The 15258-nt window shown below is 40.1% G+C and overlaps 1 protein-coding gene across 1 annotated transcript in view; it reads right to left on the bottom strand.

Moving 5' to 3' along the window:
* Nucleotides 1-15258, bottom strand: part of PTPRO (protein tyrosine phosphatase receptor type O) — a 241249-nt gene that overhangs the window by 74314 nt on the left and 151677 nt on the right. Inside the window, 4 exon segments of the mRNA XM_039244655.1 lie at nucleotides 5520-5716; nucleotides 9256-9417; nucleotides 11484-11927; nucleotides 13628-13780. Coding sequence (XP_039100586.1) covers nucleotides 5520-5716; nucleotides 9256-9417; nucleotides 11484-11927; nucleotides 13628-13780 — 956 coding nt within the window.

Here is a 15258-nt window from a genome sequence, read left to right as displayed (position 1 = left end):
ATAATTCGCTCCTCATCAATTTTTGGCCTCTAGGGTATATAACATCATAAAATTACTGTGGAAGGGAGCAGAAATCAAAGAACAATATTATTGACAGCTTACTTATTCTATAAGGTTTTTTTTTTTTAAAGCTTCCTTAGGATTTTAAGAACAAATACAGAATTGTTGATGATATGAATTTTAAGCCTTTCTAACACCTGAAACTGATTCTACACAGTAGGAATTGTACCATTTGAGTTGGGACAACTTGCTGTAAATGGAAGTAGGGGGAACAGGATATCATAATTTCTTTTCCAATAACTTAACCAGAAAAAAATTAAGTTGAATTCATAAAATAGTTTTTCCACTTTTTCCTTCCTATTTTTTGCCCATGTTTTTTTTTCATTTTTTAGAAACTATTATTATTTTTTAAAGTTTATTTATTTATTTTGAGAAGGAGAGACAGACAGAGACAGAGAGAGTGTGAGCAGGGGAGAGGCAGAGAGAGAGGGAGATAGAGAATCAGAAGAAGGCTCTGCTCTGTGTGTGGCTCGGGGCTCATGACAGCCAGATCACGAGATCATGACCACGGAGATCACAACCTGAGCAAATATCAAGAGTTGGGCGCTCAACAGACTGAGCCACGCAAGTGCTCCTGCCCACACTTTAGAACGTGAAGTCTGCTGGGAGCCATCTCAATAACGTTAGCCAACTAGATATTCTCACCTGATGGAGCTTTCCCTGAAGAGACAAACTATGAATAAGAGTATGTATGTTGTGTACAACTAAGCAACATGGCCTTATTTCTTTAAAATACATTTTCAAATGATAAAACTAATAATGTTTATTGTGAAAATTATTCACACAGTAGAAGAGCAAATGAAGGAAACTGACAATTTTGCTGTCCTCCTCCCCCCACTTCCAACATTTTGGGGGGCAATCTTCCAGACCCTCCTCTGTACATATATACATAAATAATATTATATGGAACCATATAAGTGTTGCATTATCAATGTCGCTCCAAACTTTCCTTTAAAACTTGACAACGTATTATGGACATGTAGACATGCCTGCGAGTGCTAACCTAACTCATTAATCGCTCTTTTAGAATATGTAGAATAGCAGGATGGGCAAAGTGTTGATAGATTGCTTCAGGGTGGTGTTAAAGTCTCTCTGGTTTGATAATATTTTAGGCAACTAGTTGATTCTGATTATTCAAATGACTACATGAAGTCATAGCCACTTAAGTTTGCTATCATATTTAATACCCTGAGGGTATTCTGCTAGTAAAATAAGTCGGAGAAAGGCAAATACAGTATGATTTCACTGTGGGGAAACTAGAAAGCAAAACAAATGAACAGACAAAACAAAACAAAGCTCATAGGGATGGGGAACAGAATGGGGGTTGCCAGAGGGGAGAGGGGTTCACAGGTGGGTGACATGGGTGAAGGGCGTCAAGAGGTACAAACTTTTGAGTTATAAAATAAACAAGTCATGGGGATGTAAGGTACAACATTAGGACTATAGTCAGTAATCTTGTATTGCCTCTTTGAAAATTGCTAACAGAGTAAATCTTAAATGTTCTCATCCCTAGGAAAAAAATGTGTAACTTTGTATGGTGATGGATGGCAACTAGACATATTGTGATGATCATTTTGCAATGTACACAACTATTGATTCATTATGCTGTACACCTGACACTAATATAATGTTGTACATCAATTATATCTCAATGCAAAAAACATGCCATCATAATAAATTCATCCTAGGGACATGATTCAGTTTTTTAATAAGAAGCAACTATGTGTGGGATGCCTGGGTGGCTCAGTTGGTTAAGTGTCCTACTTCGGCTCAGGTCATGATCTCACGGTTCCTGAATTCAAGCCCCACGTCAGGCTCTGTGCTGACAGCTCGAAGCCTGGAGCCTGGGTTCAGGTTCTGTGTCTCCCTCTCTGTCTCTGCCCCTCCCCCACTCGTGCTCTGTCTTTCTCTCTCAAAAATAAATAAACATTAAAAAATTTTATAAAGCAACTATGTGTATATACATCACACTACTGAAAAGAATGAGACGAGGGCAATGGCATTGCACATTACCTTGGTAGCAATTAATAAACACCAACTCCTTTCTTCTACTCCAGTTTTGAATATTTGCTAAGCTACCAGTGAGATGTATGCTTCTATCCCTCCATGCTCTTTTATTTATCTTGGACCGCCTTGGGGGTAGGTAGACTGCACTCTACTTATTCAATAATATGTATAATATGTATTTTCTTCTCCAGAGGATCGTTCCACACCCTCTTCCCGATTTTTCATCCCACCTTCACATTTTACTATTTCCTCTCTCCCGTACCCGACTGGCTTGGTCTCCATGTCAGAGAATTCTGTTCAGCCCAAAGCCTCTCCAATGAGGCACTGGTCCTCTCCCTCCTCAGCTAAAGAAATAGGAGGAAAGATATCTTAGAGAGCCCAGGAGATACATGACAGACTATTAAAGAGCATGTAAGTTGTTGGAAGACACTTGGGGAGCAGGGCAGATCACATTAAAAATACATATACATACATATATTATATGACTTTTTTAATCCTGAAATGTATGATGGCGTGTGAGTCTTTGGAGAAAGTACGGAGAGCACTTTGAAGAACTGACAGGTCCTTTATGTACAACACTGACGGAGCACAGACTTTATGTTCCTCATGTATTTATTAATGAAAAGCACCAAGATGGTTGTTAGGGGGCACGCATCACAAAACATCCTTTTTCATGAACTTTCTCCTGCAAACTTATACACGAAACCACAACCAGATGTGAAGGGCACATACATGATTAGAACAAGTTCAAATTAATGGGTACAATGTACCTGTGTGGAAGGTCAGACTCTAAGCTTCGTGAACTCAGAGGTTCAAGTCAAATTTGTTTCATTTCTAGGATCTTGGACTAGGACCCACCTACCACGCAGAAATCGGTGGTGGTATGAGGAAGAGTAAAGACACTCGCAGTACTCTCAGGGAGGACCTAGGTAACACACGAAGCAACGATCCCGTGGTATAGTCGGTGGCAGATGCCACGTAGGGAGAGTGGACGTATAAAATAGTGAATCATTATATTAACTGTTAATACAGAATCCCACCTTGTCTGCAGGGGGTATGTTCTAAGACTCCCAGTGGATGCCTGAAACCACGGAGAACACAGAGCCCTGTGTGTACTCTGTCTTTTCTTACACATACATACCTACTGTAAAGTTTAATGTATAAATCAGGCACAGTAAGAGATCGACAATAACCAATTACCAATTACCAATTACCAATAACCAATAACCAATTAAAAACAATTACACACCATACTGTAATAAAAGTCAGGTTAATATAGTCTCTCTCAAAATATCTTATCGTACTACACTCCCCCTTCTTATGAGGCCGTGACATGATAAATGTCTGTGGGATGAGAAAAAGGGAGATGAATGACGTAGGCACTGTGACCTACCGTTAGGCTACTATTGACCTTCTGACTATTTATCAGAGGAGGATCATCTGCTTCTGGCCCATGGGTGACCATGGTGACTGAATCCGTGGGAAGTGAAATTGCAAATAAGGTTGGGAGTGCTGTATGTGTTTAGCTCTAGAATCACTCTTATTTCTGAGCTGCAGGAAACCTTGAATTCCCTGTTGAATGCAATCACAGTACCACTGAAGACAGAATTAAAGAAATATCACTAGATTTTTTTTTTCTGGATAATAATTGCTTTAGGAAATAAGCCCAAGTCAGACAGGTACTGGTGATAATGTCTTCTGGGTTCTTTTGATTAATGGCCACATGACTGCAGGCCAGTTTTTGAGACTTTTTTGAATAACGTTTCCTCATCTAAACATATGTGTGTGCCTCTGTGTGTGTGTGTGTGTGTGTGTGTGTGTGTGTGGAGTGGGGCAATGGATAATGTTAGTGGAATAACACAGTCTTCAAAATGTTCTTGTGGTAATGGACATAACGCCTCACATGGTGGTCTAGATCCCACCCTCCATTTTAAATATTGGCCTCTTTGCTTGTCATCCTTAACAGTTTCGTATTTGCATCTCCAGAGAGCACTGTCAAAGTATGCCTAGACCAGCTGTTTCTGGCTCATTCATAATTTACAAACTCTATACTGTTAGCCTTTGGCTTCTATGCAAAAGATACATACATTTGTACATCAGATGAGGGGCAAAGAAATGTACCTTGGAGCAGTCAAGTTCTATGTCATGTTCTGTAAGAGAAACACATTTGTCTATCAGTGTAATGAGTCAGCTGTCTTTGGTAGGCTCAGGAAAGGAGGCTAGGAAGCTGCACAGTGAGTTGTGATTACAAGTTAATCTGTTCAGCATATTTACTCCTTAATTTAATTCAAGTCAAGGGGTAGCCTCATCTTCAAGTAAGGGCTTATCTTAGTACTCTTAAGCCTTTCTAGCACTCCAAAGGCCAGGATTCTTCCTGAATTCATCTTATTAATGTCAAGTTTCTCACTCTTTGAATTTCATGAAATGCCAAATTTTCCTGGGATAAATGTAGACATTCCAAAATGCTTTTATATAGCTAATGTTGTGAGTATTATATTTCCAGTGTATGACACACAAGTGGATCATTCGATTTTTTACCTGTAGGGAAGTAAATATTGGGTTTGTAAGACACCAAGAATCAGTACATTTGATCTTAAGAAAAAATAAAACCAAGTTTCGGGAAGGTAGAGCTGGGCCCCCTGTGGGTACTCTGGGCGATGGAAAGCAGGGTCTGCCCTGGGGCCCATGTGGCGGGGTTTCCCTCGGGACTGATGGCTGGGCCTGTAAGCTCACTCTGGTAGCCATTCCCAGAACGAATGATTTGCACCCCATTTCCGCGTGTCCCTCATGCTCCCTTGTGCTCAGCTAACTCCTGTTTCTCCTTCAAAACTCTTCTCAGCTGTGATTAGTGAAAGGGGAGTTTTTTTCCTTTCATAGTTCTAATTTTCGAATTAGTTTTCCAGTGAGCGTGAATTACCTTTATTGTTTAAATAACAAGAAAAAGAATGGAAAAAGGAAAACAAGCAAGCAAAAGCTCCCCAGAACCTTCGGCTTGGTTGTCTCCTTCCCTGGCCAAACTTTCCCCGGGCCGGTTTCCAAACCCCCTTGCCCCAGTGCCTATTTCCTCATGCTCAGCTCTTTCTCTCTGTGAACTCATAAGGGCTCTCTGGCCTTATGGGATACTCTGCGGTCACTGTATGTTCCCGCATGCTTTGTTCTCCCTAGATTATACGCTCTGCAGGAGGCAGACGCATAGAAACGATCTAGATCGCCAGCATCTATCCGGGTACCTGCCACACCGTAGGCCTCTTGAAAGAAGCGTGGAAAGAAGCGGGAGATGGTGGTCCTGAGAGGGCGAGGGAGGAAGCCTGTCGCTGAAGAACCTTGCACACTCCTTTCCTGTGCACACCGCACCCCGGGGAGGCCCCCGCACAGCCTCTTGCGGTGCCCTCCCTGCCCGGCTGGGCGGCAGCAGGTGAGTGAGCCCATCCGCGTTTTGTCTTTTGCGTTACCTGAGTGCAGTACTGCTTCTCTAGCCTCTGGCTCTCCTTTTGTTTCCGGCAGGTGAGCGACACCACAGACACGATGGTGCCGTTGTAACTCTCCCGGGAAGACGTCCAGGACATCAGAGCGGTGGTCGCGCTTAACACGTGGACACTCACATGCTGGGGCTTCTCCGTCAGTTCTTCGATCCACTCTCCTGAAGGGCCTGAACATTACGCAGAAGGGCACAGGGGAGGGCGCGTGCTGAGCCGGTCGAGTTAAAAGAGAATCATTTGGAAAAGCATGATGCTTTCCTTTGGCCCTTGCAGAGATGCTCAGAGCAGGCCTGGCAGCTGGACCGGCCTGTCTGCACACACACACACACACACACACACACACACACACACACCCGCCCAGCCCGGCTCCCCGCTGCCCCAGCAGCAACCAGATGGGGCCCATGGACAGACAGAAGCTGCACATCAGCTGCTGCGCGCATCTGAGGGGACACCGGTAAACCCTTCGCCAGAGAGAATCTACTTCTCTTTTAACAAACAGCGCGTGGGGCATTTCACCAGTGTTTATAATTCCTCTTCTGTCTCTAGAAATAATTACTTTGAGATTCAAATTAGCCTCTACTGCCGTCATGTGAAAAGATTTTAAATTTGGTAACAGCGGGATCAAAGAGGCAGGTGTGACTGTATGAGAGAAGAAACAGGCAACAGGCTGGCGCAATTATAGAAGCTGCCTGAAATCTGGGGGATAATTTGAGGGACGCGGTGGGTTCCTCATTATAAAGTATCTCCACAGAAGTGTCCGCCATTAGCTTTGTTCTCTTAAGTTTTTAAAGTGGTTATTAGCACAGTGCCTGACACGTCGGAAGGGCTCAAGGAGTGTAAAATGGTTATTATCTACAGAAAGTCCTTGTTGAAATGCAAACGCACAATTTTCTTTTATTTGCTTGGGATAGACTTCTTAGTGTCTTCCTGGGCTGGAAACCGGGAGGTGGAAAGGAGCGAGAGGCTCTGCAGGGGAGGGGAGTCTCCGGCTCACAGCAAATGGGGCAAGAGAGATAAAGACGGTAATGATGATGGCAAAGGGATCTGGGATTCACTATGTATTAGGCTCTGCTTTAAGCTTATACATGTTTACATATTTTAATCCTTTAATTTTCATAACAGACCTATGAGAGAAGTACTAGTACTACATGCACTGTCAGATGAGGAAACTGAGGCAGAGAAGGGGTAAGGAGAGCTGGGATTCATACACAGGAAGGCTGGTTCCAGAATCCATGCTCTTAAGACCTCCACGAAATTCTGGAAGCACTATGAAAGCATTGGTTTGGAGATAGGAAAGTTGACCCAGACACAGTTTTGCTCATTATTAGTGAGCAAATGAGTGGGCAAATGATTTAACATCTCTCAATCTCAGTCATTGCACCAGCCAAACGGATAAATCATAGGAAGTTAGGATTGACAACGTTAGGGATCGGATACCTCATCTAACTGATGAGGAAACTGAGGCCCAGAGATGCGAATGGCCTGTCCAGTGTCACAGAGCTAATTCGTGCTTAGGGCCCAACCCAGACCTCCTGTCTCCTGTGTCAGTGCTTTGTGACAATTTATCAAATGCCATCTGTCGTTGGGATCAAATGAGATCATATGTGTTAGAGAACTATGTAAATGTGAAGTGTTAATACTGTTATGAAGGTTATTGGGGTAGCAGGTGCACAGAGAGTCAGGTTCACTCATTTGATAATCAAGTCAAGGTAATAGGTCGTTGGAAACGGACTTTGCTAGCAACTATTCCTAGGTTCTAGTCCTCATTCGGGAAAGTCCTTAAACTTGCTGTGACTCAGTTTTTTTCCACCTGAAAAGTGTGGATGATTGAAATGTAAGGCTATTGAGGGACTCACAGAAATTTCTACCTTACTTCTCTCTCTGAGGAAAACCTTCAGAGCTACATAAATAGAAATCATAATGCAACAAGACAAACATAAATCTGAATGTAATGTAATAAATATTAATGTCATAGCTTAACCGCAGCCCAGTTTGGGTCAGGAAAATGGTCTGCGAATATAATTTAGCTGGTGTGAGATTACACTGTTTTAAGGGGGCTTACTCAGTTAAGTACAGTATTTATATCTATAGTGTCTTGTTTTAAACTGAAGATATATATACAGTACACCTGAATAACGCATTGCTGCGGGATGGAATATCCTAAGTGCTACAAATATTATTCTTTTATTGGCAGAGAAAAACAAAAACGTTAGTGCCCTATATTTTTCTAGATGAAGATGAATACATATCTCTTTGAAATAATTGTATTTTGAAGCAAGTCCGACACATTCTCAGTACCACTAGCCAAACCAGATACTCTAGGGCAGAGTGCCTGACACATGAAAGTAGTTCAGTGAATTATTTGTTGGTTGAAGGTACAACAGAATTAATCAATCAATAGTATAACCCCAGGCTAGGATTTTTATAATTTGGTATGAGAAGCAAGGCGTACACATACAAAAGAAATCTAGAGAAATACCAGACACAAATAAGCTCTGTATTTTGTGCTGAGCACTAAGAAACCCAGGAGAGATTCAGAGAAGGAAGGGCCTGGAAGGTTCGAATAGCTGCAGAAGCATTGCTAGACGCTGTTCACACTTGCGGTGGACCTCTACTGACGGGCCAGGAAACCTTTTGGTTAATGAAACATTGTAAGGTTCAGGGAAGAATGGGATACTCAACTTTGTCCTCATTCTCAAGTGACTTCATGTCAAAGCTCTTCCATAACTGAAAGACACGCAAACAATTAGGACTAATCTTGCTGTATATCTAATGGATCTTTAGGCCTCTTATCAGGGACGGCATTTTTGGTTTCAGAAGTAGAAATGCTCCGTGGGTCATTTGCAACATTTTCCAGCTGTGAACTAAGCCGATCTCTTCCCTCTGCCTCCCTTCTCACTCTCCCACCCACCTTTCTGAGGATCATCTGATGAAAGGTGGTATTTTCCCTTTGGAGAGGGTGATAAAGTATAGGGTGGCCATCCTTTTTGAAGAGCAGTTTTTATCCACTGCCTTCTATTTTTTCCTTTCTGCTGACTGGAGGTACACTTACCTGCTTTTCACTGATTTCTGGCCTCTACACCTCTGGCGAACATTGAGATGAGCTAAAAACATTATAGACATGCACGATTTGTGTGCTTTTAGAGGCCAGTTATTGCTTTGCTACTGCCCCTCATGGAATCAGAAGAAGCCACCCTAAGACTTGACATTAGGGCTTTTAGGAGCTCCAGCTTTGTCCTCTGGTGCCAAATTTATGGCGATCACTGGGTCCCACTACCCTTGAATCTTTGTTTGTCCTTTGAGTTCTATAAGCTCAATATTCTAATGAGACTCTTCACATAGTCCAACAATATCAATTTTCTATTCTCCTTAAACAAAAGTCACATTTCCGAAACAGTGTGTCCGTGTCCTTGGAGAATTTGCTATGGCTAGTGTGGAAAGTCAGTTTAATAAATGTTCAATGACCACAGTAATAAAAATAAAATCCTTAAGCTAAACCTCTGGGTAGGTTTGCTACTATTAAACGTACATATATTTCCTCTGCTGTCAAAATCTCATGGATCTGGGCCTTCTCTGACCTTGAAGGCTTCTCAGGGTCTCTGAGGTTTGATAAATAATTGATGCCTGAGCATCATTAATCTCCTCGGTTCCACTGTCCTCCCCCCACCCCCCACCCCCGTAAGTACAAAATGATCCCTTTGGTACTTACTGATATAAAAACTGAGTGATTTTGCTGACTGACTTTTTCGAGTTTCACAAGATCCTGAGGAGCTAAAGGTTGTCACAGATAACTTATATTTCCCAGGCTCCTTCAGTTCTGCGACAAATTCATGTGCTTCTTCATCCACAGTCAAATATTCAGTAAAGTTTTCTGATTCAAATGGAAAAAAGAGAATATATATGAATTGGAGCCTGGAAGGGCCTTGAATGTAGACAAGTCAATTGATTAAAAAAAACCCCACACAAATGAGCAGTTTTTACAATGTTGTTTCCTTCCTTTTGTCAAGTTCAATTATACATCTTAACCAAAGGTGCTATAAAAGAAAGATGACTAAGTATTCAAATTGTTTTTCATAAACTTGTAAATAGCCAAAGTAAAACATGGCATCCAAATCAATAAAACTTAGAGATTCTCCTGTACGGCTTCCCAACAACATTATATGCACAAAATAGCAGCAGAATGTCAGGGGAAGATCACAATAGTTGACTTTCTCATCTGGATATAAGGAATATAAAAAAAATAACCGGCAACAAGTATCCTATAGATTCTTGGTGGTAGTATTAAATATCCAGAAATGCCTTAAAATAAATTGGATTCTTTCTAGTTAGAAAGAATTCTTCTGGGCAGATTTTCTGACACTTGCAATATGTTTCCTTCATCTGTTTTCTTCCAGAACTCCTAAAAGAAAAAACGATCTCTACATGGCTTCAAAGTCCATCTCCTGCTGCTTATTACTGCATTTGAAGTTGTTCCCACCAGTTGGTGACTACAATAGCCTTCAACAGAACACACTGCAGTCACATAAAAGCATGATTGAGCCTTTATGGAAATCCTCATTTAAAAAAAATTCTTACTAAGAGACTCTATTTTCCATAGAATATATTAAGGAACAGAAAACTAAATGACAAGTAAACTAGTGGCAGATGAAGAAATATTTCTTTATACAAGTAGTTCCGGCAAATGCTAAAGCTTTTGACTCGAATACTTGGAAATGACAAAGGATCTCAATTTTATTCGCTATATGGGTATGGTTGATTACGCTATAATCCAGCAGAGAGGAATCCCCAGCTTTTGGTATCTTTCTCTATTAAATAAAATAAGGGCGAACAATATATAATACATCAGAGTACATGAGATTAATGCCCTACCCTGAAAACAAAGCTGTCATCGGAACTTCAAATTTTACCAACTTGATGACTTTTATCACCCAAACTACTGGACTGGAAAGTATAAAACAAACTATGTTATTGTAGAAACAAAACAAACAGCAAATAACTATCAAAATCTACCAAACAACTTGGATGTGATTCATGACCAAATTTACTGAAGGCCATGGCCGTTTTTCACAAATCAGTGGGCTAAAATATAAAGAATGGCTCTGAGATGCTGGATAAATGAATATGAGACACAATATGGCAGCTATACTGAAACTACTAGCCGCCGTGCGCTTTCTATTTTACTACCAGCTCCTCTTCAGGAAAACATGAGTGGTGCTCATTCCAGAGGGGCACACGCCCTCCAGCAAATAAGAGTCCCTGGATCAGTTGCATACAGGCCTGACCCCTTTGGGAAAGCAGGTTTCTTGTCGGATTGTTTGGCTGCGTGCTTCCACAATTGTGTCCTGGAAAACAGAGCAACCCTCCAGGATATTTTGCAGTTTGTGATGGTTAGAACTTGAATCAAAATCTTTCTAAACGTGGGGCGCCTGGGTGGCTCAGTCGGTTAAGCGTCTGACTTCAGCTCAGGTCATGATCTCGCGGTTCGTGGGCTCGAGCCCCGCGTCGGGCTCTGTGCTGACTGCCAGCTCAGAGCCTGGAGCCTGTTTCAGAGTCTGTGTCTCCCTCTCTCTCTGACCCTCCCCGGCTCATGCTGTGTCTCTCTCTCTCCTAGGGAAAAAAAAAAATCTTTCTAAACGTAAGGTTTCCCTCAGCGGCCAGGGGTACGTGACATGTTGGGCAGTGAAACGTGTCCACTTGTCAATACTTGCAATTTATACGCTACCGGAACCTTGGATGCTGATCCTATCTGTTCAGTTTTGTTTTCTAGTCTCAGTCTGCATTGCTACTCAATTAAACTCTTCCCTTTATCATTTTCCTTGAAATCTTAACTGTCTACCATCAGCCTTTTTTTTTTTTTCTAAATTTAGTTAGAAAACATTTCAATTTCCTTTCCGCTGCACACCATTTCCTTTTTCCATTGATTTCCTATTACATTACCTTCTCTTTCTATGTGGATATGGAACCCGTCAAAGGCAGTGGGTGGTTTGGGTGGTAACCAATTCAAAATCATTTGTACAGGAAAGAATGAGAAGGAGCCTGATGTTGACTTCTCAGTGTCACCGAGTGTACTGTTATGTTCATACTCCACGGGAAGTACACTGACAAAGTCATCTTCGCTTTCAGGAGCTGTAGATGCGCTGCCCCACCAATACGGCTGGGATGTAGTTTCGTAGTCACTGCTGTTAAAATCAGGCCAACCAGAAGAGATGTTGCCAGAGGGAATTTCAGGGGCTTCGTCTGTAAAATGGAAGAGTTTGTCTTTTCCCATTGTATCTTGTGATCTCATGAACGATTCCTCCGGGAAACTGCCACTCTGCTCTTCCCAATTATTCTTGTTCAAGTTTACAATGCGAACTGAGATATTTCGAGGTGGATAAGGGGCTGAAAGGGAGAGAATGTTCATTCTCAAGTGCTTTTTAATTCTCTTATAGCAAATAGTTATTAGTGAGTCAAATACACAAGCAGATTTACAAAACAGAGATTTGTTTTTACTACTGCTGTATAAAGATAATCTACGTCAAGAACTATTGTGGTGTCAAGTACACATTTATCTAAGATGTTGTGCATGATGTGTTCACATTAGTGCATCACCACTCATACTTCAAATACAGTCACTGGTGATAGTATGCTTGTCCAAGTGGTAATTTCACCATGTCCAAAGCAGAGTTTTGTAAATATTCTTTAGCTTATCAAAATCTCCATTTAAAGAAATGGAGTCTTGCCACTGGCTCTTTCTTACAAACAAGCAGCTATCGTGTACTTTAACTATCAAGAGAAAAATACTTCCTGTGACATAGTTGCACTTTAAAAAGGTGCATATAAAATAAAATAAAATAAAATAAAAAGGTGCATATATGTCCCTAGAAACATTAAGGCACATGTTTAGAAATACGGCCTCACTCCTCACCTCTCTAGAATAAAACGTATGAGACCCAAATTAATTTGTGAATTATAGAAGTATACTTTTCTAGAAGGAGAAAATTGTGAAGGCACACCATATGGCCTCTACCTGCAATGGCTTCGACCTGTCCTTCAAATAGCAGCTGGAATATCATCTCGTCCATAAATTTCTAATAAAAATTAATCCCTCCCTCCCTTGTGCAGCTATATAACCTTGCACCTCTCATGACATGTATCACCTTCTGCCTTGTCTGATTGCCATTTTTATTGTATCTCTACCATTTTTGAGGACAGGGAACCTATCTCACCAGACTTTGTCTTCATCTCTCTGAAACTTAGAACAACTTTCAGGCAGAAGTCACTCAATAGGTAGTGTTTCCTTAGTTGAACTGAATAATGAAAAATACAAATAGACTCTTAGATGTTGCCATGAGGTGAATAACTTATTTAGCTGAAATAATTTCTTTGTCTTGACCTAATTAAGAAAGTCATAAAGTCTTAGAATTCAGACGGGCAGGACCTCATGGGTGATCTATTACAATCCATTCCCAGTATTCATATGAAAGGCATCTCCAACATTTATAGTGAGTAATTTAGGCACATTAGGGGCAAACAATGCCAATTATATTGGTATTAGTGATTAGTGTTTAGTAGGCGTATATTTACTCCATCCATCCATCCATCCATCCATCCATCCATCCATCCATCCTTCCATCCATCTATCCATACCATGACAGTGCTTCATATCAATGATGCTACTAAAATTAAACACTGCAAGTTTTAGATAAATTTGAATCCCAGTATTTTCCTTGAATAGTCTGACATTCTGTACTAGAACATCTCTTTTCTGTTTTTCTGCCATATGAGCATTTTACCAGGCTACAGAATAATAAACTTTTACTTGATCATATTAAGTTACTTAATTATAACTTTTAGTCGTATTTTCTAACCAAAGATTATAAATCTATGATTACATTGACATATTTTAGATTTTTCTTTTGAATATTTTACTCAGCTCCTTTTACACTGATAGAGAATTTGTTTTGTACATTTACAAATATATTTGTATCTTATTTCATAGTTCTGGAACAGATTTTTTCTTAGAATGATAGAAAGTATATATGCAACAAGCATGTAACTTATTATTTTTTTCACTAAATTTGTTGCTTCAGAAGACTTACCAGTTCTATGTTGCTTGGGTTCATGACTGACACCACTGTACTCCACAAGAGTACTTTTATTAAAAGTTGCCTCAGATACCAGCTGAAAAGTGATATTACTATAACATATTCCTGGGAGCCAGTGATTAAATACTGTTTTGCCCTTAAGGAAATCTGAGAAGAAAAAAAGCAGTTATATTACAGTTCTGGTCTCCTAAATGCAACATATGTTTAGGAAGTTCTAAACAATTATGATTAAATAGCCATAAAAAATATTTCCTTCAACTTCTGACATGGGCAGTAACACAAATTTGGCACAAGGTCAGAGGTGAAAATTTGGATCCTTAGATCCAAAATCCTGAAAAGCTTTTTCCATAAGAATTGGATACAATTAGAAGTAAATTTCTATTACAGGAACATCTGACGCATTAAATGGAGAAGATAATATATAGAAATTGTAGAGATTAGGTTTATACTAGCCATGTACTTTATGATAAAAATCAAAAGATAGTTTGCCACTTTACAGCTTAGAAAAAAGTAATTTTATAAGACATATTTTCACTAGGCTCACTTGTAAAAACTGGCCCATTTTTAAAGTAGAATGGTTTATTTGCCAGTTGGCAGATAGCACCTGATCAAAAAAAGAAGAAAAATACAAATTTGGATTTCATTTGGAAAACATTGGGAAAATAATAAATTTAAGATTCCAACCCAAATCAGAAAGAAACATGGGAAAGAAACTAAAAAATCACTTATTCAACTAAAAGCCAAAACCAATTTTTAAAATTAATTAACTTAAAAAACAGAGCATATTAATTAACTTATTTTAAAACTCTTGGCTTTAAATTCAACAAAAATTCCGGAGATTGCTTCTCAATCATTCATGAACTTGTATTTGCATGTGATCAGTAAGCAAATAAGACCCCATTTATTATTTTGCAGATAATTTGTTCTCATTGAAAATAAAAATGCAATAATTTGTAGAGTTCATGTTTATATTTATTTGATTTTTTAAAATTTCAAAAACTATAAATTCAATGCATGTGTTTTAAACAATGTCTCATAAAAAAGAATCCATGGGGGCGCCTGGGTGGCTCAGTCAGTTAAGCATTTGACTTCAGCTCAGGTCATGATCTTGCGGTTCATGAGTTCGAGCCCCATGCCCGGCTCTGTGCGGACAGCTCAGAGCCTGGATCCTGCTTTGGATTCTGTGTCTCCCTCTCTTTCTACCCCTCCCCTGCTCACACTTTGTCTCTGTTTCTCTGAAAAAGGAATAAACCTTAAATTTTTTTTTTAAAATCCATGGAAGAAATGAGTTTGTAAAAGCAACAAGTCAAAGGGAACGCTTTTCTGGAAGTCATGCCCTGTGTCCTTCAGTCCCCATTTCCCATCTTGCTGTGTTTCCAGTTACAAGCAGTCAAGAGACAAATGTTACATGTCATATCCTGAGAGTTTTAAGTTCCTTTCCTCCTCAATTCACTCCCAATGGAGCTGAATGCTCTCCCTCCATCCTTTTCTCTCCATCCTCTCCTAAGAGTCTCCTCAGAAAAGTTGACCAGGTTCTTTTGACAGTGGTTCCCAAAGAGTGTCTTCTCTTTCTCCTTTCCCATCAAGCCAGTATAAACAATGAAACCAAAATTTGTATATTAATG

The sequence above is a fragment of the Hyaena hyaena genome, unplaced genomic scaffold (genome assembly GCF_003009895.1).
Source record: "Hyaena hyaena isolate Hyena2069 unplaced genomic scaffold, ASM300989v1 scaffold_247, whole genome shotgun sequence".
Taxonomy (NCBI): domain Eukaryota; kingdom Metazoa; phylum Chordata; class Mammalia; order Carnivora; family Hyaenidae; genus Hyaena; species Hyaena hyaena.
This window is presented reverse-complemented; position numbering and strand designations above follow the sequence as displayed.